At 42.7% G+C, this 24,039-nt stretch overlaps 1 protein-coding gene across 1 annotated transcript in view; it reads right to left on the bottom strand.

The window, feature by feature from the left end:
* ATP8B3 (ATPase phospholipid transporting 8B3) overlaps nucleotides 1-24,039 on the bottom strand; it is a 96,638-nt gene that overhangs the window by 37,773 nt on the left and 34,826 nt on the right. The window contains exons 4-12 of the mRNA XM_015809936.1: nucleotides 17,719-17,781; nucleotides 15,296-15,387; nucleotides 14,790-14,903; nucleotides 11,879-11,977; nucleotides 10,105-10,166; nucleotides 8,427-8,499; nucleotides 5,676-5,746; nucleotides 2,213-2,295; nucleotides 764-922 (exon numbers count right to left, since the gene is read on the bottom strand). Of these exons, the coding sequence (XP_015665422.1) occupies nucleotides 764-922; nucleotides 2,213-2,295; nucleotides 5,676-5,746; nucleotides 8,427-8,499; nucleotides 10,105-10,166; nucleotides 11,879-11,977; nucleotides 14,790-14,903; nucleotides 15,296-15,387; nucleotides 17,719-17,781 (816 nt within the window). The remainder of the gene's footprint in view (nucleotides 1-763; nucleotides 923-2,212; nucleotides 2,296-5,675; nucleotides 5,747-8,426; nucleotides 8,500-10,104; nucleotides 10,167-11,878; nucleotides 11,978-14,789; nucleotides 14,904-15,295; nucleotides 15,388-17,718; nucleotides 17,782-24,039) is intronic.

Raw genomic sequence — 24,039 nt, 5'->3', positions numbered from 1 at the left:
TCCAAGGTCCCTTCCAACTTTTTTATTATTATTATTATTATTATTATTATTATTATTATTATTATTATTATTATTATTATTATTATTATTATTATTATTATTATTATTATTATTATTATTATTATTATTATTATTACATAAATCTGGGCAATCCATCTCCAGATGGCAAGTGGCTTCTGTGGCACCTGATTACTGCTCTTTCTCCCTTCAGATGTCTCTGACCAGCTGCTGAAGAGAAGATAGAGCAATTTTGTTTCCTGTTTCTCTAGATAGCAGGAAAAGAGATATTTACAGAGAAGCAGGATTTGGAAAACCTTAGGAAATACTTCTTAATGGATGATTGAATACTCTGCCTTGGGAGGGAGGGAGATGATAGATAGATAGATAGATAGATAGATAGATAGATAGATAGATAGATAGATAGATAGATAGATAGATAGATAGATAGATAGATAGACAGACAGACAGACAGACAAACAGACAGATGATAGACAGACGGACGGACGGACGGACGGACGGACGGACGGACGGACGGACGGACGGACGGACGGACAGACAGACAGACAGATAGATAGATAGATTTTTTGCTGGAGAGAGATGGCAATGACAAATTGCCACAAGAGCACTGAATTTTAAATGTTCCACTGTTAAGAGATGCATCATATTTTAAGGTTGCCATGTACAGCAGGGTTGGCCTAGATGACCTCAGAGGTCCTTTCCAACCCTGATTCCATGGAAGGCAAGCTTGATCTTTCTCACTCACCTGCATAAATAACAAGGCCGTAGCAAACCTCTGTGTTACGTATTCTGCAGCCACGCAACAGGATTTTCTCATAGTCAAGAGGGTATTTCTCTCCGTGCCATTCTAAGATGCCGATAAAGTTGTGCAACCGGCTGTTCGGCTCTTCGCAGACCACCTCACCTGGACAATTGAAAGAAGAGATGGGAACCTGGTTCACCTATTTCTCCTCTCCTGCCCCCCAAAATATCCTTTTTTTCCCTGCAACCCCACATCTCTTTTAGCATTTATCTTAAAATGGTACATTTATTCCAACTGGGGTTACATATCAATATATATATATTTATGTACTTATGTACTTATTTATGTACTTATTTATGTAATTTTTATTTTATTTTTACTATTTTTATTTTTATTTATCAAGCACATTTCCTTCCATGAAATGTATCTCTAAAGATATGTATGGTCAAGAATACGCATATGGTTAGAGAAAATGACTAAAAAACATATAGATTTTAAGCCAGAATTATTTTTGTTAGGCATAATCGTAGGAAATTATGAGAAAGAGTGTATATATCTAATTTTACATGTATTAACTGCAGTGAGAATTGTATTCGCTCAACATTGGAAAAATGAAGAGGTGAGGCACCCGGTCTACCAAATATAAATCAGTCTGTTCTGCGTTTCGCTCCAATCTAGGAGCATGTTTTGGAGGCAGACCTCACAAACTATGAACACTATAAATTCAAAATTTTGTGGCTGAGAAAGAGTTAGTGGGAGGCTCATTTTGCCCTCATCAGCTAGTCACACCCTTCAGGGATTCGAACCTGGGCAGCTTGCATGTTAGGCAGCTGTATTACCCTTTTGAGTAATACAGTAAGGGGGAACTCTTTTTGCTGACAAAGAGTTAAAGAATTAAGTGGGAGACTAGAATAGCTATTTCGAGCTCATTATGCTCTCATCAGCTAGCCACACCCTTTATGGGATTCAAACCTAGGCAGCCTACATGCTAGGCAGTTGTATTAACCACCAGGCCACCGGCTCTCCTCCCCTCTTTGTCAGCCGAGTCAAGGGTTTGAATCCCATAAAGAGTGTGGCTAGCTGATGAGAGCATAATGAGCTCGAAATAGTATTCTAGTCTCCCACTTAATTCTTTAACTCTTTGTCAGCAAAAAGAAATCTGAATTTGTAATGTATCGCAGTAGCGACTTGAGCCTGCTTAACGCCCCTAGTTGGGGGGCTGCAAGGCAAAAGTGATTATAAAAAAAAGTAGAACTGCAGTATAGCAGTCAAAATGCTATATATAAGATATGTATAAAATCAAAACTTAAATAGCAAAGGAAAGAGAATTCAATTACAGCATTCTTCAAATCATGTAAAACCCCAGTAGAACCAGCCTAATAATAAATGAAATTACCAATCCTGTGGAACCAATTCTGAAAATGAAAAGAAAGGATTGTGAGAAACACTCACCGTCAAAGGCAGCCATGTTCTCCATGCAGGTCAGCTGCTCATGTGTTACCAGGAGAGCTTGTCTGTATTTCAGATTGGTCTCTCTGAAAAAAGCAGAGTGGAATCAGCTTCAAAACTGGAAAGTGAGTGGCCCTATTTTATTGTAGTTTGGTACAGGTAGTCCTCGACTTAAGCAGTTTGTTTAGTGATGGTTCGAAGTTACCACAGCACTGAAAATAGTGACATATGACCATTTTTCACACTTACGAATGTTGCAGCATTCCCATGGTCACGCGATTTACATTCACATGCTTGGCAACTGACTCACATTTATGACGGTTGCAGTGTCCCAGCATCAGGTGATCCCCTTTCGCGACCTTCTGACAAGCAAAGTCAATGGGGAAGCCAGATTCACTTAACAACTGTGTTACTAGTTGAACAACTGCAGTGATCCGCTTAACAAATGTGTCAAGAAAAGTTGTAAAATGGGGCAAAACTCAGTTAACAAATTTCTCACTTAGCAACATAAATGTTGGGCTCCGTCGTGGTCGTAAGTTGAGGACTACCTGTATTGTATTGTATTGTTTCAATTTAAATTGAATGGAGAACATTTCTTAAAGGAAGGCCGGGACGGGAATAGGTACTACTTTCTTTGGATTCCTATAAGTAGTCCTTGACTTACAACCATTTATTTAGTGCTCAGAGTTATCATGGCACTGAAAAAAGGAACTTACAACCAGTGGTGGGATTCAAATATGCAAACAACCAGTTTTCTGTGTGGATGCCGCTTGTGGAAGACCGGCCTGGGCAACAAAAAATTAGCTACCGGTTCTGCCAAACTGGTGCGAACTGGCTGAATCCCACCACTGCTTACAACCAATCATCACAATCATCACACTTTTGACAGTTGGAGGTCATCAAGTCCAACCCCCTGCTCAGGCAGGAAACCCTATACCATTTCAGACAAATGGCTGTCCAGTCTCTTCTTAAAAACTTCCAGTGTTGGAGCATTCACCACTTCTGGAGGCAGGTTGTTCCACTGGTTAATTGTTCTAACTGTCAGGAAGTTTCTCCTTAGTTCTAGGTTGCTTCTCTCCTTGATTAGTTTCCATCTGTTGCTTCTCGTCCTGCCTTCAGGCACTTTGGAGAATAGCTTGACTCCCTCTTCTTTGTGGCAGCCCCTGAGATACTGGAACACTGCTATCATGTCCCCCCTCATTCTTCTCTTCGTTAAACTAGACATACCCAATTCCAGCAACCGTTCCTTATATGCTTTAGCCTCCAGTCCCCTAATCATCTTTGTTGTTCTTCTCTGTACTCTTTCTAGAGTCTCAGCATCTTTTTTACATTGTGGTGACCAAAACTGGATGCAGTATTCCAAGTGTGGCCTTACCAAGGCATTGTAAAGTGGTATTAATACTTCACGTGATCTTGATTCTATCCCTCTGTTAATGGAGCCTATGATTGGGTCATGGGATGGCCATTTGTGGCCCTCCCAGCCAGTGTCTGAGAAGGAAAGTCAATGGGAGGAGCTGGAATCGCTTAAAGATGAGTGATTCACTTAACAACTGCAGTGATTCACTTAACAACTGTGGCGAAACAAGTCATAAAATTAGACATGACTCACTCAACAGCCACCTTGCGTAGCAGTGGAAATGTTGGCCTCAACTGTGCTTTAAGTCAAGGATTACCTGTATTCATATTTCACAAATAAACCAATGCCATTTCATCAAAATTAATTTATTTAAATTAATAAATTGAACGTGTTGCTCTACTGGCACTTAACTGGAGCATGACTCCTGCCAAAATTATTTCCTACATTGTCTTCATTTATCCCTATGCCAGGAATGAAATAAGACTAGACTAGACTAGACTAGACTAGACTAGACTAGACTAGACTAGACTAGAATAATAGAATAGAATAGAATAGAATAGAATAGAATAGAGTAGAATAGAATAGAAATTTATAACAGAATAGAATAGAATAGAATAGAATAGAATAGAATAGAATAGAATAGAATAGAATAGAATAGAATAGAATGGGACCTTGGAGGTCTGCTAGTCCAGCCCCCCCACTTAAGCAGAAGAACCTACACCAGTGCTGGCGAACCTTTTAGAGACCGAGTGCCCAAACGGCAACCCCAAACCCACTTATTTATTGCCGGGTGCCAGGTGGGCGTGGCCCACTGGGTGGGCGTGGCTGTGGTCATGGCAGACTGAGTGGGTGTGGCCAAGGTGGACGTGGTCACCTCGATGTTCCTCGTGGGGAGGGATGCCTGTGGGGGCCGGGCAGGGTTGGGGGAGATCCAGGGGGTCTCTGGCAGGTGGGGTGGTGGGTAGGAGGCTCGTCCTGCGGGGTGGGGTGAGGTAGGGTGGGGGTGCCATTATCTCAGGGCAAGGCAAGGCAGGGGCCAGGGCAGTTGCTGCCTGACACCATCGGCCCCCGCATACAGAGGCCAGTGAGCACATGGAGGCCGACAGTGTCCGTCAGCAGCCAAGCCTGGACTACTGTAATGCTCTCTACATGGGACTCCCTTTGAGGAGCACCCGGAGACTCCAACTGGTCCAGAATGCGGCCGCGCGGGCGGTGATGGGAGGGACTCGTCGCTCCCATGTAACACCGCTCTTGCGCGAGCTGCACTGGCTACCAGTGGTCTTCCGGGTGCGTTTTAAGGTGTTAGTTACCACCTTTAAAACNCCACCCTCTGGAACGAACTACCCCCCGAGATCCGGATGATTCCGGATCTCCTTACTTTCCGCCGCGCCCTCAAGACATGGCTTTTCCAGCAAGCGGGCCTGACCTAGGGAGGATTTTAGTTAGGGATGATTTTTAATATAATTTTAATTACGACACAGCTACTAATATTTGGCTTTTAATTTGGTCTTAGAGGGGTTTTATTTTGGTATTTATTAACTTTATTTTGGTATTTTATTGTTACTTGTTTTTAACATGCTGTGCACCGCCCTGAGTCCTTCGGGAGAAGGGCGGTATATAAATCAAATTAATAAATAAATAAATAAATAAGCCTGCCGGTCCCTCGACCGGTGCACTCTGGGGCTCCACAGCCCGCCATCAGCAATTCAGAGAAGTGCCCACAGAGAGGGCTCTGAGTGCCGCCTCTGGCACACGTGCCATAGGTTCGCCACCACTGACCTACACCATCTCAGACAGGTGATTGTCCAGTCTCTTCTTAAAGATCTCCAGTGATGGGGTGCCCACGATTTCTGGGGGTAGGCTGTTCCAATAGTTGATATACAGCCCTGTTATCAAAATATTTTTTTTTGCCCTTATTCTGCCACTATTCAAGAGCACCTTTGATATGTGAAAAACCGATATCAGTGTTTCCTATATCAGGAACTTTAAGAGGTATGGACTTCAATTCCCAGAATTCCCCAGCCAGTATTTGAGGAAGGTTCATGTTCTATGTATAATGACAGAGCAAATAATAATAATAACAATAATAATAACAAGCAAAGACATTACCCATCGATGTCCATAGTCTCCACGTAGCAGAGGCTGTTTGGTTCTGAACTGGAGAGTAAGAGGAGGTCAGCCTGGGGAAAAAAGCAGAGAGCTTTGTTGATAGATCCAGATATAGCCAGCAACTACCAATCCATCTTTTGAAAATGTTGGTTTTTGTCACACAATCACATTTATACAGTATTATCCATTACTTTGCTTCAAAGCTTAGTAAGTATAACACTTTGTAAAAACATGTTTTATAGAAGCATCGTCTTTATTACATCTCCAGCAAAATGCTGTCCTAGACAATCCTTTTTCTATATGGGCATGATGGAGTCTAATAAAGCTTTAAAAAAGTTCTCTTAAATTACATACCTAATACAGGTAGTCTCGACTTACAACATTGCTTAGTGACTGTTTAAAGTTATGACGGATCCCCCAAAAGTATTTATGACAGAGTTACAAAGTTTTGATGCAGCCCACTCCCCGCTCCCTTATGGATGTAAGTCGAGGGCTACCTATTCATGGGATATGACAACTGGACAATGTAAATGGATTCTCCACGCCCTTAACCACATGATTCACTTAACGACTGCAATGATTCACTTAATGGCTCTACTAAAACTTGTAATAAAATCAGGTCTCATTCAACTTATAACAGCAATGACTTACGATGGAAATTCCAGTTCCAACTGTGATCATAAGTCGAGGATTACCATCGGTTCAATTGTCCACAATTCCCCAAAGACAGATTTTAATTTTGTAATTTTGCATAATGCAGTTTTAAGAAACCATTTCCCCTAATGCAGGGGTAGGCAACCTTGGCTCTTTTATGACTCGTGGACTTCAACTCCCAGAATTCCTGAGCCAGCCATTCTGAGGGGAAAGGGAGAGGTTTCCAAGCTGAGCCATGCTGGCTCAGGAATTCTGGGAGTTGAAGTCCACGAGTCATAAAAGAGCCAAGGTTGCCTACCCCTGGCCTAATGCTTGTGATATGTTGGTGTGAGTTACCGTGAGGTCAGATGGGCAGCCTATACATTTTATAAATAAATAAATGGCTTCCATACAGTTTTTCCATCATATACTTTTTTAAAACAAGGGTGAACTGCAGAACAAGGGTGAAATTCAGAAAAGTGAGAATATTAAATGATTCCAAAATTATAGTTTATGAATTTGTAGAAAATAAAAAATTAGGTAAATTGAGACTGAAATATGAGAGCCATTTTGGTGTGATGGTTAGATGCTGGCCTAGAAACTGGATGACTTCTAGTCCCATCTTAGGCATGAAAACTGACTGGGTGACCCTGGGCCAATTACCAGGCGACAGGAAGTTCTAGTCCCACTTTAGGCATAAAAGCCAGCTGCATGACTTTGAGCCAATTTCTCTCTCTCAGCCCAACCCACCTCATACTATTGTTAGGGGGATAATAGGAGGAAGAAGGAATATTACAGTATGTAATTCACTGTGAATTACTAATAAAATAATAGGCAAACAAAACTCAAATAAATAAATTAAATAAATATTGTTTTCCATTGCCTTCTTTGGGGAAGTTTTTTTTAAAAAGTAGATTATAGCCATCTAGAATGCAGCTCTGGATGGATTTCAAGATTCCAGGTCTAGTTATACACAAAACAGCATCACTGTGCAAATGAAGGGGAAGCATGTTAAAACCTGCCCTTTTCCACCAGCAATTTCACACAAGCCTCTGCATGACAAAAGACATTCCCTTCCAATCCCTGGATCCAATCTAAAGAGGGAGATCTGCAAACACAAAAGTTTTCAAAACTCTGGCCTTCTGTTCTGAACTGAAACGGAGCGGTCAAAATTAGAAGAGGCAGAAGCTTCTTTTAGGATCGCAATATTTTGACTGCGCTTGAAATAATCTGGCCAAAAACATTTCGTTTGTTCAGTATGTAAAGGAAATTTAGCACCTGCTTCTAATCCTCATCTTTCATTTCAACCTAGACCAGGGCTTTTCAACCTTTTCACCCATTGTACCACTTTTAGGATATGGCAATATCCGAGTACCACCAGTCGCCTAGCAAGGTGGCAAAAACTTGATGACCAAAAAGAAAAATAGCGGGGGGTGGGGGGTGGGGGTGTTTGGTTTTTATTCCCCCCGTCTGCTGGCTGGTTGCAGCAGGTTTTGGTCACTTCACATGACCCTGGAACACTGTGACCGTCATAAATATGAATCAGTTGCCAAGCATCTGAATGTAAATCACAATACCCTGGGGATGCTGCAACATTCCAGCTGATCGGCACTTCTTCTGGGCTCAGCAGAAGTGCCAGGATTAGTGCTGCTTTCCAGCTAATTGGTGCTTCAGGGCTCAGCAGAAGTACCAGGATGAGTGCCGAGCTCCAGCTGGAGCCTGGCACTGATCCTGGCGCTTCCACTGAGCCCTGACAGTCTCGAAGAAGCGCCGATCAGCTGGAAAGCAGCATTGATCCTGGCGCTTCTGCTGAGCCCGGATACCCCTGCAGCTCCAGCCATCTCTCGCTTAGGCTTGTGTGGTGCTGCCACTGGTTCAGCTCATTCCCCTCCCCTGCTACCACTTTTCTAGGATGATCGCGTACCACCTGCCAGGTGCCAATGTACCACAGGTGGTACCCGTACCACTGGTTGAAAAGCCCTGACCTAGACAGCTTGTTGGAAAAGCCAAAATAAAAAAAAAAGTCCTGATAGAAGCTGAACCATGATTATGTCTCTTGAGAATTTAAATTTTATTCAGTGGCAGCCTTGATTAAGACAAGAAAAGACAAATTCTTACCGGTACAAAGCTATCCTTGTGAAGGCAAACAATATCACCCACTTGAATATCAGACCATTTCTTTTTGCAGAAACTAGGAATATGGGAAAGACAATAGATAAGAAAAGTTTGGTCTAGTGGTAAAATCACCAGTTCAAGTCCCCCCTTAGCCATGAAAATCAGCTGGGTGACTTTGGGCCAATCACGTTCTCTCAGCCCCAGCCCACCCCACAGGGTTGTTGTGGGGAAAATAGGAGGAGGAAGCTGTGTTGGATATGTTCGCTGCTTTGAGTTATTTGTGAAAAGGTGGGATACAAGTTAATAAATAAATAAAAAAATAAAATAAATAAATCCACTTTGTGGGACCAATGGAAAGGCTGGAGCACTTGTGTCAATAAACTAAAAAGCTCGGGAAAGAAAAAAGGGGAATTTGTAGTGAATTCCATCACTCTCAAGAACGACTGGAGAAATGGCAAAATTGATTGCTTTGATTAAAGAAAAGTCTTTATCCAGTTTCATTTCTACCTGGAAGCCAACTCTTGGATTTTTTGACTGAACCTGAAAAAAAAATGAGACGTGGGTCTTGATGATTAAATATGTTTATGATGATAGACATACTCTTTGTTATGGTTTATTGTAGTTCAAAGGGTCCTTGATTTACAGGTTTTTATCTGTATCAAAGAAAGTCAGAAGATCCTTTTTTATAGCTTTTTGTTGTTGCTTGCACTCTGCAATTTTTTTGTTTGTTATTCCTTTCCCCCTTTTTGACTTTCTTTTTTTTTCTTTGTATTTTATATATTTTTTAATTTAAAAAAGTTTTAAAACTGGAAAAAGTTTTAAAAGTGTTGTTGGAGAATGTTTCCCCCCTCGGAAGAAATTTACTCCAAGTTGCCCTCATGTCAGCTTTCCCTAGTTTAGTTGCAAACAAGTGAAGTGACAGATGTTCTTTGCACATGCCTCTGGACACTGTAGGTCAATATTCGACACCAAGTTCATTTTTTGCAAGCAAGCATTTTGAGCATGAATTGTGATATTGTGGGAGATAAATGCCCACAGATTTCCATTCTCCCTGTTTCTTGTGGTTTCCTTGGGCATTTGCTGCCTGATGATTCAGCGCCATTGGAAAAAATAATAATAATCAAATCAGTCAAACCATCTACCCTATGAGCCCTGGTGGTGCAGCGATTAGAATGCAGTATTGCAGGCTAACTCTGCCCACTGCCAGGAGTTCGATTCTGACCGGCTCAAGTTTGATTCAGCCTTCCATCCTTCCGAGGTCAATAAAATGAGGACCCAGATTGTTGGGGGCAATATGTTGACTTTGTAAATCACTTAGAGATGGTTGTAAAGCACTGTGAAATGGTAGATAAGTCTAAGTGCTATTGCTAATGCTAATGCTATCTTCTTTGGGTGATTCCAGCCAATTGCCAGTCAGGTAGAAGATCACATCCCAAATTTATCATGGCTACCTATTCTAATATGGGTCTTTTGGCAATGCCACGAAGGTCTCCATATTTGGCCAAGAGTTGATATTCCATTCTAGGAAGCCCATTACTATTAATAACTTCCAGGAAGAATATATGTATTTAGAAAGCATGAGTTGTCCCCCTGTTCTCCAACTTTATTCTCTTACTTAAAAACATAGTACTTTTCAAAGGAAGTAAACATGTTTCTGAAAGCCTCTTCCAGGCTGGCTTACCTTCCACCAGTCAAGATCTCACAAGGTCGGTTGTTGATTTCCCCATCACTTCGGTGTCGTGCCTGAGACGCAAAAAGGAATGAATGAAAAGCATTGGCACACTGAGCTTCTGTTCATCTAATCCAGGGTTTCCCAAACTCATCCAAGAATCCATGCCAAGTTTGAGAAATGCTGCTTTAATCCAATATTAAAAATTGCCAGCCCTCTGACCAGAAATTCTTATCTCACATTCCATCAAATCTGGAATGTGAAATATTAAACGTGGAATGTGAAACACTTCCATCAAATCGTGAAAAATTTATACAAACCACGCATACAGGAAATGGGCTTTTGCAATGCTAGGTAAGTCCCTGGTCTTCTTTTGCCTTTTCTGGATGAAAATAATTCTGTGCTGTAAGATGTGGTTCATTTGGCTTTGGTCAACCCAAGAATCCCGGGGCATAAAGAATAGAGTTAACTGCTATATTTTAATACTGGAGTTCTCCAGTTGAGCAAGGATAATATAATTTTAAAGCACCCTGCTTGCTTTGCTTTGCTCTTTTCTTGCCCTGGGCTTCTTTAAACACAGGTGACACCTAACTATATGGTGCAACACCAAAAATGCAGGTAGACTTTTCTGAAGATAGGCCGTCCTTATTGCGTACAGTCAAAACTGTAAGGCTATGGCAGGGGTAGGCAATCTTGGCTCTTTTATGACTTTGTGGACTTCAACTCCCAGAATTCCATGCTGGCTCAGGAATTATGGGAGTTGAAGTCCACGAGTCATAAAAGAGCCAAGGTTGCCTGCCCCTGGGCTATGAGAAGGAGCCCTTAAAACCTTCAGTCTGAATCCTGGTGACTTAGGAGCTTAAAACAAATTTCTCCTGTTCTAGTTATGCTCAAATAAGAAGTAAAGAGAAATGAACCAGAATCCTTGCCTTCAACCAGGCAGTTTATTACAGTAGTTTCCTCTATAGTTCCACTTCAAAATAACACACAGAGGCCTTAGGGCAGGGGTGTCAAATTGCCAGCCCGCGGGCCGGTTTCATCATACCGGAGCCGCGCCCACCCCATTGCTGGCAATGGCGAAAAAGCTCCGATACGTTGCGCGACGTCGCGAGTTTGACATGTCTGCCTTAGGGGTTTGTCATTGATTAAAAACACCAAAAACCTTAATTTCCCTGGGTGATATAGAGCCAATGAGGGATCTTAGAATAAAGAATGACCTGTTTGCTACTTTAGTGTTTTTCAATCTTGGCAACTTTAAGATGTGTGGACCTTAACTCCCAGAATTTGGCAGTCCATGCATTATCCCAAAGGTGCTTTTTCAAAAGGCAACTGGACTTTGTGTTTCCTTGACGATGTTTCGCTTCTCATCTTATCATTCTGAGTGCTAACGACCAGGTGACTGCAAGGAATATAAATCCTTCCATCCTCACCAGTCAGAGCTGAAGAAGCTTCTTGGATGAGAAGCAAAATGTCTTCAAGGAAAAACAAAGTCCAGTTGCCTTTGGGAAGAAGCACCTTTGGGAAAACCATGACCTGAGTGACTGAGAATCTCCATAGACATTCAGCCCGTGTTGAAGCTGGAGTTGAAGATGAAGTCCATAGATCTTAAAGTTGTCAAACTGGAAGAACACTGGTCTAGACTGCTGAGTTGTCTTCCCCTTCGTCCCCCAAGTGACTCTGATAAACTCATCTGCTACAGAGTGATCCTCTTAACCTCCTCTAGGAGATTACAGCCAGTCATCCCATTAGACTGATGCCTTTGCAGGTGCTGAAAACAAATACTTACAACATCATCAATTAAATCACGGACGCCTCTGATGGAGAGCAAGATACCAAGGGGAAAGAGAAGTGCAAACCAAGGCAGTGTGGAGATCTGTGGGAAGGTCTGTAATAGAAGGCAAAGCGGAAAATTTTCTTATTATAAAGGAGGCTTAAAGAGAGAACTTTGCATTAGTATCTTCAGTGGGAACAAGGCATCCCTGCCCCTTTGGGGAAAGCAGAACCAAAACAGGGTATATGCACAACAGTTCGTTTAGCAACCATTCAAAGTTACAACAGCACTGAAAAAAGTAACTTGTGACCGTTTTTCACACTTACGACTGTTGCCGCATCTCCATGGTCATGTGATCAACATTCAGAAGCTTGGCAACTGACTCATATTTATGACAGTTGCAGTGTCCCGGGGTCAAGTGATTTCCCTTTTGCAACCTTCTGAGAAGCAAAATCAATGGGAAAACCAGATTCACTTAACTATCTTGTTACTAACTTAACAATTTCAGTGATTCACTTAAGAGCTGTTGGCAGGAAAGATCATAAAATGGGGCAAAATTCACTTAACAAATGTTTTGCTTAGCAACAGAAATTTTGGGCTCAACTGAGGTCGTAAATCGAGGGCTACCTGTTATCTTGTTGTACAAGCAGGGCCAGACAATTAGGCAAAGCAGGGGCCTTGATGTTCACAGGCACAGTAGGCTCTTACCCCAAGGTAGATCTGAAGGTAGATCTGGTAAGATTAAATAGAATCCCGCCCTCTTCATTGATGTAGAAGTTTGTTCTACTTAGATCTATATATTATGGTACCCAAGCAGGGTAGGGAGGCGGGCAAGGAACGGGAAACAAGGAAGTTTGAAAAAGTTACCAGTACAAGGATCCTTTGTCTTCAAAATTAAATATACAAACTCTTTATGCCAGCTTCTATTTTGTTTGCTCTGTAATTTACAAGCCGTAATGCATTATAAGAATCGGGAAAAAGTAATTTGAGCACTCTGACTTTCCAAGTTGAGTCACCCTTGAAAAATACCTTGGCAACTCATGAGACATGACAAAACAATAAATGCAATTTTCCTTGCATCCCTGATAGAATAGGGTTAATTAAAGGTGAGGGGGAAAATAGAAGCCAATTTTAGTAACAGAATAACAGAGTTGGAAGGGGTCTTGGAGGTCTTCTAGTCCAACCCCCTGCTCAAGCAACAGACCCTATACCATTTCAGACAAATGCTTGTCCAATCTCTTCTTTAAAACCTCCAATGATGGAATATTGTTAGACAGTGTTAAGATTCAGAGTTTAGTGACCATGGTCTAGACCAGCGGTTCTCAACCTATGGGTCGCGACCCCATTTGGGGTCGATCGACCATTTCACGGGGGTCGCCAAGCAAGGCTGTCCACCATTTTTCCCCCTTTTCCGGCGGGTGCCTTACCTCCCTTGAGCTGGGCCAGCTGGTGGTCGGCCTGCTCCGTCTCTGCCGCTTGCCAGCTACGCCTCGGCCGGCATGCGCGGCGCTCCCGGGCAGGGAAAGTCCTCAACTTACGACCGGTTGGGTAGTCCTCAACTTATGACCGGTTTAGTCCTCGACTTACGACCGGTTTAGTCCTCGATTTACGACCGGTTGGGGGTCGTGGCATTAAAAAGGTTGAGAACCACTGGTCTAGACAACAATCCTAATTACTAAACCCTGAAGCTCAACCCTGCCCAATAAATACAAGCCGTGAAAACCTACACAAGAATATTGTTCATCTTCTTCAAACCCCCATTAACCTCAAACTTCAGTCTGGTGAGCATCAATGCCATCAAGCCACAGGGAAGCCTTACTTCCAGCTTCCAGACCTTCAAGTTCATACTCCTCAATTTTGGTGGCAAAATGGCCAAATTTGAGTGGTGTAATGTCTCATGGGTTTGTTTTTTTTCTCCCACCAGGAGTGCTCTGGAAAATGAATCCAAAAAGTCAGGATGGCAAGTTTGCCCATGAGATTGAAGCTTTCGTAATGTTATGTGGAAATGTGTCATGGTTCTGACAGATGAAACTCTTCAAAGAACTTCGAGGCATTGTTTACCTTAAAGGATCTTTTATTTGAGTAGCATAATATCGGCACTTACATAATCGAAGCCAAAAACTGAATTCCCCTCCCCTGGACACATAGTATCAAAGCACAATTCCCTCCTCCAATTTACAGTCATAAATCACATCCCCCAATTAGCTTGAAGTGTGGGCTTCCTCTCCAGCCCTCCAGCCGCCAATTCTTCATCAGCTCTGATTTCAATAACCTTGATTCTCACACTAAGCTCAGTGTTGTTATGTCTAGCTGGACTCTCATTCACATCCTCCCTCCCCAGCATCATCTAACTCTAAAAGGGAAAGGTAAAAAATGGCTACATTTCCATCTGCAAAAACATTCGATGTTAGAAGACATCCGACCTTGGAAGACAGAGCAAGAGGTACCACCAAGGGAATGTCAGGTAAAAGGCAACTTAGCCCTCAGCACAAATCTGTGTGGGCAAGAAGCTCAGAAGAGACTCACCCTAGTTTCTGGATTGTAGAAGAGACAGGGGAAGAAATGTACCTGTAAACTTGTAAAATACACTTTTATACTTTTACTTAATTCTAATTAGACTTAGCTCATCTAGATGTGTTTTCTGACTGGTCTACCTCATAAGGCTGACAGGTCTACCTCTTGTTCACATGCGTGATGCATGCTAACATGGGACAGTCTTCAGTTGTGTGATTGCAGCATCCATCTTGATTCTTTTGCCCCACCCCAAAGGATGCCATGTAAAAAAAAAAATAGGCAGGGAATAGAATCTCTTTAGAGAGCTGACAGGCTTTGGTACCTCAGAACAAATTATGTACATTTCTCTATAAAAAAGTAGAAAGGTCCTAATTTTGCTGCTAATCGAGAATGGAATAAAGGCCCCTCTTACCTGCAAAAGTATTATGAACAAGAAATATACATTAGCCAACCGGTGAAATTGTTCATACAAGTTGAAAGGGAGAAAAGTGAAAACGTTGTATTTAGCCGTCTTAATGGCATTGTCCTGCAAACGATAAATCAGCAAAGATTCACATGAAACTTAATTTATTATCACATATAAATTTTCATAAATCAAAATCCACTTTGTGAAGTGAAGTCTGAAAAATGGAATGTAATACATGTAGGCAGGTATTCTCGGCCAGACCAAAACCGAGATATGTGACATTGTTGCTGTTTTTCCAGCAGAAAACAGCAAAACAGTTTTAAAATGTGAAAAGGAAAGGAAAGGAAAGGAAAGGAAAGGGAAAAAAACTAGCTAGCTTCTGGGAGACTCACTAAACTTAAAACACAAATACACAGACACACAAATACAGAAGCAGAATATAAAGAGGATTTGAAATCCATGACATTTTGATTCCTCCCTCCCTCCCTCCCATGGCCTCCAATAAGACTTACTGCATATTTTCTCTTCTTCAAACACCATAAATGCCTCTTTTGAATTTGTGCATGATAAGCCCGGTTATTAGCCTTAACCACCCAGGTAAAATCTGGAAGAAAAGGACAGAAAATACTGTTAATATCTTGATCCCTGAGTCCGGGTACAACCAATTGGCTTTGCGAGATAATCTAGGTCTATGAAGTTTAGCTACGCATTTAAAATTGCTTCTCTGAGGAACAATGGGAGTCTCACAGAAAGGACGCTAAGTGATAATTGCACAGGGTCTTCCAGAGTGAAAGAGAATATTTGTAGCTCAGAATTGAACTGTGGGGTCCTTGGTGCTCTCTGAGCTTGGTTGTTTTCTTGCAGACGTTTCATTACCCAAACTAGGTAACATCACCAGTGTTAGTAGGGAGTGGGGTTTGCTCTCATTTATATACTAGTGACTTGTCGTGTCAGTGTTGGTAGGAGTGGTCTTGATGGTTCCTTGGTCAGGCTGTTGTTAGCTTGCTTGGCTGTTCCTTGATTGGGATATTGTTTGCTTCTTGATTGTAATTCTAATGTTAATCTTGGTGTTACTCTGCTCATCTCATGCTGGTAAGGAGGTATTTTGGTCTTTTTGTTTCCCTTTTGGCTTTTTGACTGTCCCCTTTGAAAAGTATGAAGATGTTGTTTATGCCTTTCTGCCTGTTGATGACTGTTTCACTCAATGGAAGTTCAGAGACCACAAGACCTCTAACATAGGGGTCTTCAAACTTGGCCCTCTTATGACTTGTGGACTTCAGCTCCCAGAATTCCTCACCCAGCATGCCTGGCTGAGGAATTCTGGGAGTTGAAGTCCACGAGTCATAAAAGGGCCAAGTTTGAAGACCCCTGCTCTAACATTTGGGATCTCATCATCACCCCAATCTTCCATATGTGTATGCTGTGAGTTCTGGAGGCCTCAAAAATAGTGCACCCTCTGTGGTCCAGTTGAGCAAGGATCTGCCCCCAGCAAAATCATCATTGGCTACCAGTATGTATAAATGAAGACTCTCCATTAATTTTAATATCTCACTTACTGTCACTCAGTCTTCCCTATCCTACCCCCGCAGCATGCAAAACCATCTCTCCCTACTATCTGTTTCTCTTCTGAGCTCAGAAGAAGCCAGGAACAGGCATCTGGAGACAGCTGCAGACATAGCTGAGGAAGCTAGGTATGTCTAGCCTAGCCGATTCAAGAGAAGGATTAGGGGGGAGCTTGATAATTGTCTTCTAATATTTGAGGAGCCGTCACAGAGAAGAGGGCAGGAGGGCAGGACAAGAAGCAATGGCTGGAACTTGTTCAGGAGAGATCCTACCTAGAAGTAAGGAGAAATTTTCTGGCAGTGAGAACAATTTGCCTCCTGGAGTTGTAGGTGCTACATTGCTGGAGGTTTTCATAAACAACCATTTGATTGGGATGGTATAAAGCTCCTACTTTATTTATTTATTTATTTATTATTTATTTATTTGTTTATTTATTTATTTAAATTTGTATACCGCCCTATCTCCCTTACGGCACTCAGGGCGGTGAACAGGCGATAATAAAAATCACAATAAATATACTCAAATTTCTATTCTAAAATCAAATTAAATAAAGGCCTGCTCTAAAATACCCCATATAAAACCTTTACTAAAACGTAATTAAGACTACGCCAGGCCGGCCGCACGGAATAGATGGGTTTTCAGGGCTCGGCGAAAAAGGTGCAGGTCCGCAACTGTACGTAGGTCGGGGGGTAGGTCATTCCAGAGGGCAGGAGCTGCCACAGAGAAGGCTCTCCCCCTGGGGGTCGCCAGCCGGCATTGTCTGGCCGACGGCACCCTAAGGAGGCCCTCTCTGTGGGAGCGGACTGGTCAAAGGGAGGTGTCTGGTAGGAGGCGGTCTTGCAAATACCTAGGTCCATTTGAGTAGGGGGTTGGACTAGAAGACCTCCGAGGTCCCTTCCCATCCCTATGATTCTATAATTCCATAGCTCTGGTCCACAGATGGGAGCTTATGTGAGGAGCAGATCCACACACACCTTTCAGAGAGATATCAACCACTTGGGGATCTTAGATGGGTGAGTGAGTCACATAAAATGAGACAGGACACAAAGGATTCCTTGTTATTGATCACAGTACAAAAAAGTTTGCCAACAAAGTCTGCCAACCTCAAGTCCAGGGAGAAAATACCAAGGTTGCTGAAACCATATCTCAAAACACAATCAAGATTTTCAAGTTTCTGAGGTGTTTTCCCCCCCGCTTTGGATTAAATCGGCTGGAGATTAAACTAAAGCTGGGGACAAGCCTGAGCCTGGAAAATACAATTGCTTCAGTTATACACATTTCACGGTTCAAAAATCTTTATTCCCCCCCCCACAAAAATATTCCCACCTGTGATTGGCCAAAGGTGATTCTAGAAATCCCCACATGTACTTACCTTGTCCTGTTTTAGTCTCATCCTGGTAACTCCCGAGAGAATCCTGGCTTGGCATTTTGAAATCTAGAAAGCAAAAAAGATCAAGTCATTTAACCTTCCTGCAATTTGTTAGCTTAGCCCTTGCTGGCTATGATCCCAAGAGCGTTTGGAGACGCTCCCAGGAGGATCTGTAGCATTTATGATTGTGGTTGTAACTGATAGATGCACCAGTCCGGGATAATCTGTTCACTTCTTGTATATTCCATTGCAGCTGCAATACTTGTTTAGCCATTCTGCAATTTGCACTTATTTTCCAGGAACGGTGTAGCACTTACAACACACCTTTCCCAACCTGGGTGCCTCCTAGATGTGTGGACTTCAACCCCCAGAAATCTCATCAAGGGCCAGGTTGGCTGGGGAATTCTGGGAATTGGAGCCCACAGATCAGAAAGATGCCAGACCTGGAATGGTTGAGCTGGAATGAGGGGAGAGCTGGGTTCAGATCCCCATTTACTCTTGACTCTCTCTGTGTGTGGTGGACACAGTCCTTATCGTTCAGCCTGATTGCTCTGGCTGAGAAAGTAGGGAAATCACATGCTTTGATTTCCTGGAGGTTGTTTATTTGTTTTTCCACAGGGATTGTCAAATGGCTTAGAGCAGTGGTGGCGAACCTATGGCACGGATGCCAGAGGCGGCACTCAGAGCCCTCTTTGTGGGCACGTGCACTGTCGCCCCAGTCCTAGGCCTTCAGCTGGGTTTTATAAAACCTTTTCGCTTTAGGCCTCCACCGCCGTGTGCAAAAAAAAAGGTTCAATCAATCAGTCAATTTCAACTTCTCGCGGGGAAAAAAAAGATCCTGCAAAGTTGGAATTGATTGATTGAACTTTTTAGTCCCACCCAGTCTGCTGTTACCACTGCAGCCACGCCCACCCAATGGGCCACACCCACTCAATAGGCCACACCCACCCAATGGGCCACACCCACCCGGCACCCGACGATGCATAAGTGGGTTTTGGGTTGCAGTTTGGGCACTCGGTCTCTAAAAAGTTCGCCATCACTGGCTTAGAGGAATTAAGACTGGGTAAAGGCTTCTTACGTAACACCAGATTTCAGGGGTAGGAGGCAGTGGGGGACCAAGGATCAGTGGACGGGAAAACAGTTCACTTCCAAACTTGCAAAAGTGTTGCAGCCTGCCCAGAGGAAAATCAGATGGGTTTACCTGAGGATGTTTGATCATGAGGACAAACTATCAGTGCAAAAGCCTCTTTGGAAATACCCCCGAGTCCTTCCCACATCAAAGGGTAGATTAGGAGTATAAAATGTACCAGCCTTCCTTCCCACGGGCTTAAACAGGCTCACCCTTCTTCTTATCTCTTTTCCACATCAGCAAACTTAGAAAAAGAAACCGGCACGCCAGTTCACCACAAGCATAGGAACGGCGTCAATGGCTAGTTTAATCCTGACTGCGCAATCGTCCTCGTTGGATGGAATAAGCCGCTAGCAGCATCACAAGGCTGCAAGGAGCTGGCCACCTGCCTGGGAAGTTTGTATACAAAATAACCAGGCCTGTCTGGTTTGCTAGGATGTATTCAGACAACCCATAAGCTTCAAAGATGTGTTTGGAATATTATCTGTTCAGCTGCCTTCCCATCTGAACATGGCATTCGTCCTTCTGGCCGGGATCTTGATTTAAGAAATGCTGTAAGGAACCCAGTGGTGCCATTCACATGTTTACAAATGCCTGCAGGAAATATTATGTTTGCCATAGTAGTAAAGTGGTCATCCTTCATTAGCTACACTTTTGAGGATTTTAGAAAACAGAGATCTTTTAAACTAGTAATCTGTGGCAGTGGCAAATGTTGAAACCACAGGGCTTTTTCCCATCTCCTTATTTAAATAATGCAATTATTTCGACTTCTAGTTGGAGAAATAGTCTCCTCTGAGATTACGCGGATTCCTGTATTTTTTGAACTCATGCCAACATCACAGAGTTCTCTTGGGAAGGTTTAGAAAGGTCTGTCAGACTATGGGACAGAAATCCTGAGTAATCCAATCTGGAGGGTTTCCAGATGAGTAGCAACGGAGAGGATCCAGTCAAAGGAAGGCAATGATAGGAGGAGGAGGTGTTAAGCAGGGAAAATCATCATCAAGGGAGGAGGAGGAGGAGGAGGAAGAGGAGGAAAAACAGAAAAAGAGGCATAAAGGTAAAAGGCATAAAGGTTATTCAAAATATGTTGTGTTCATGAAATTGTAGAAAATGCAGTCTCTGTAAATTATAAATTAAAATTTTGCTGGGTTATATTTTTCCCAGAAACTTACTCTTCTGTTTTTTAAATCAACTCACTATTTAGGAGCATGTGCATGGAAAAATGTTTGTGAAGTAGGCCCTTAGAAACCTGAGTGGACTGGGAATTATCACTCCCAAAGCTAGACCAAACAATGCAGAACAAAACCAGTTATGCGAACGATGTAAACATGCCTCATTATTACAGGACCCAAAAGTCAGCTATCTGAACTATTTAGCTTTATCACAACAACCAAAGCTTCTAATTCTTAATGGCTACCAAAGGGAGGGGGGAAGCAAAATTAAAAGCAATGCCACTGTTAAAAGCAGCACACACAGCAAAATAGCTGTTGTTTATAAAACTTCCTAGTTCTCATAAAGGTTTTTCTGAGTACAGCAGGGAAACAGCTATAGTACTGAAATCTTTAATCTGTGGCCTCTATTTCTATTGTCACTACCAAAAAAAGATGCATGGCTGAAACAAAGGAGGAGGAGCAGATAAATGGGTCATAGATCATAGAATCATAGGGCTGGAAGGGACCTTGGAGGTCATTTAGTCCAACCCCCTGCCCAGGCAGGAGACTCTATACCAGATATGTCAAACTTGCGACATCACATGACGTCACGCAACGTATCTGGACTGTTTTGCCATTGCCGGCAAAGGGATGGGCGCGGCTTCTGCGTGACGCGTCCAGCCTGCGGGCTGGCAGTTTGACACCCCTGCTCTATACCATTCCAGACAACTGGTTGTCCAATCTCCTCTTAAAAACCTCCAGTGTTGGAGCACCCACCACTTCTGGAGGCAGGTTGTTCCATTGATTAATTGTTCTCACTGTCAGGAAATTCCTCCTTAGTTCCAGGTTGCTTCTCTCTCCTTGCTTAGATTCCATCCATTGCTTCTTGACCTGCCCTCAGGGGCTCTGGAGAAGAGATTCACCCCCCTCTTCTCTGTGACAACCTGAGGCCTACAACCGTTACGGAGCCTGCTCATCATCGGTCTCCTGCTCAAGCAAGGGGTTGGACTAGAAGACCTCTGAGGTCCCTTTCAGGTCTATTATTCTATGTTCTATAGTCATAACTAATGACAGTCATGTGACTGATCTGCTATTAGAACCTTTTTTGCAGTGGTTGTTAAGTGAATCCATGTCATTAAATGAACTAAAGATTTGCTATAGGCAAGGTTTTTCTGAAAACCAGAAGTAAATGCCAGTTTTCAGCAAAATCATCATAAAACACAGTCACATGACTGCCAATTGATGTAAATGTGGTCTGGTTGCTGAGTGCTCTAAGTGTGGTTACACGCCTGCAAAGAGTGGGGAGGTCTGGCTGCTGGAACTTTGAATCTTGGGTCACAGGTACCCCCAGGTAAGTTATACTGTGAGTATCCCCAGATAAGTCGGAACTTCAGAGAGTTGCTAAGCAACTGGTCTTAAGTCAAAGTCTACCTGTAAGTATGCATCATATAAGTTTAGCCTGTGGAACTCATTACCACAAGACCACAGAGATGGCTTCTTAGATGGCTTTAAACCAGAGCTACCAATGCATGTTGTGATGAGTGATTTTGCTGATTGGCCAGTTTGTTGCAGAGCCTGATGATGATCAGAGCTGAGAGGTCACCCCAGCCTAAGGCAGGATTAGGACCTAGGTCTTCTCATTTCTATTCCAGGACTTTCACCTCTTCACCGTGGTGGCTTTCTCTGGAAGACCACAGTGAGAAATAAAATGCTCAATTAAGATGGAGTTGATAGGAGCATTCTTTGATTCTCGTGGAGAAAATCTATCCATCTATGTCAGGACTTTTCAACCTTTTCACCCATTGTACCACTTTTAGGATATGGCAATATCCAAGTACCACCAGTCGCCTAGCAAGGTGTCAAAAACTTGATGACCCCCCCCAAAAGGAAAAAAGTAATGAAGTACTGGTAGTCCTCGACTTACAACAATTCGCTTAGTAACTGTTCGAAGTTACAATGGCACTGAAAAAAGTGCTGAGCAAGACACCTGCCTACCCACCCGGCGGCGCTCTTCCTCCTGTCCGAGGTTTTCATTGTTGTGAGCATTTCTGTTGAGGATTGGCAGCAGGGGTGGGGTGGGGGGTGTTTGGTTTTTATTCCCCCCATCTGCTGGCTGGTTGCAGCAGGTTTTGGTCACTTCACATGATCCTGGGACACTGTGACCGTCATAAATATGAATCAATTGCCAAGCATCTGAATGTAAATCACAAGACCCTGGAGATGCTGCAATATTCCAGCTGATCGGCGCTTCTTCTGGGCTCAGCAGAAGCGCCAGGATCAGCGCCGAGCTCCAGCTGGAGCCTGGCACTGATCCTGGCGCTTCTACTGAGCCCTGACAGCCCTGCAGCTCCAGCCATCTCTTGCTCAGGCTTGTGTGGTGCTGCCACCGGTTCATCTCATTCCCCTCCCCCACTACCATTTTTCTAGAATGGTCGCGTACCACCTGCCAGGTGCCAATGTACCACAGATGGTACCCGTACCACTGGTTGAAAAGCCTTGATCTATGAGACTGTTAGGAGTCAAACCGACTCATTGGTAGATCATTATAATTGCCATCTTTAGGTTTCCATGATTAAGCTTGTGTCAATGCAAAAAAATCCGATGTTCGCAGAACCATGACAGCTTGATTGCCTGAAAGATAAGCTAACAATGCAGTTCAGAAGAAGAAGGAAGAGAAGAAGGCAAGCAAAATAATCCTTTATTTCTTCCTCCTGCACTTTCTTGCATAGCTTTCACTCATCAGCCAGTTAATTAAACCAACAAAAACAGATAATATTACAAACAGGCAGGTACAAGTCTTTAAACTGTTAGCAAAAAAATAAAAAAGCACCTTTCAGCGTAGGATTTGCGGGAGACAAATCCAAGCCACATACCCAAAGCAGGCTTACCTACACATGCAATTACAATGATCTTTCCATTAAAAAAAAATGCTGGTCTATTTGTCCATCAAACTGAAAGTCAGTAGCGAGGTAGAGGTTGATAAGGTCCATGATTCTGGATATTCCAAGAAGCCTTGGAAGTTTGGCATTGAGACAAATCAGTCATCAATAGACACATAGAGATAAACCACATTTACATACCATTCAAAACTAAGAAGGAAACAAAAAGACCAGAATGCATCTTGTCCAGCAAACAACATCCAGATAAGCAGAGATTAACACCGGACAAACAATCAAGCAGAAAACAATCAAGAAACCACCAAGAAGAAAACCACACTTGCACGGCAAGCTACTGAATGTAAACAGGGAACAAGACCCACATTCATTGGCCCTGAAACATTTGCAAGCGAACAACCAAGCCCAGAGAGCATCAAGGGCTCCAAAATTCAACCCTGAGTTACATATATTCTCTTCTATTAAAAACCAAGTTTGGATTTTGGCACATGTTACTCTCACCCCTTTTTAAAGGGTGCCACATTGGGGAGAGTTCAGCTGGAGGCTCATTCATGGGGAGCCTCTTGAGATCTGGGTAGATTTTTTTATATATAAAAGATCAATATTATTTTGATTTTAATCTCAGGGATGAGACATTTCCTTTTTTTTCTTATATCTATGTGCTTCTCTAAAGATTGGATACAATTTGTCTTAATCATTGGCTGTTATCTTCAGGTTTTCTCCATCCCTGTTCTTCATTGCTATTACTGTTTTGTTTATTGATGTCATTCTTTGCATCAATTTATATGCCATCTTTTCTCTAAAGCCACCTGGAAATTAAGCCATATTTTTTTAAAAAAACAACCTCTTTCAGTGATCTTATTATTCTGAAATAACACCAACAACTAAAGGTCAGTGGTTCTGAGATGTGGGAGGGAGAAGACCATGTTCTACAAAGAGTTCCATATCCTTAGAGTCCAGCATATGCATTTTAAGAAAGCAAAGTACAGACACTTCAAAAAATAAGCACCCACCCACCCACAGACACACACTGGCACACCATGACTTCTATCACGACAACATGCCTAATTCCATGCCAAGGAAATAAGGCATTTTAAAATCTGCCTTTGCAAAGCACCGGATGGATATCAAAGTAAATTATCAGGAAGAA

This window comes from Protobothrops mucrosquamatus, unplaced genomic scaffold (assembly GCF_001527695.2).
Source record: "Protobothrops mucrosquamatus isolate PMUCROS unplaced genomic scaffold, P.Mucros_1.0 scaffold6, whole genome shotgun sequence".
Lineage (NCBI taxonomy): Eukaryota > Metazoa > Chordata > Lepidosauria > Squamata > Viperidae > Protobothrops > Protobothrops mucrosquamatus.
Note: the sequence above shows the minus strand (reverse complement) of the source record. Positions and strands in the feature narration are given on the sequence as shown.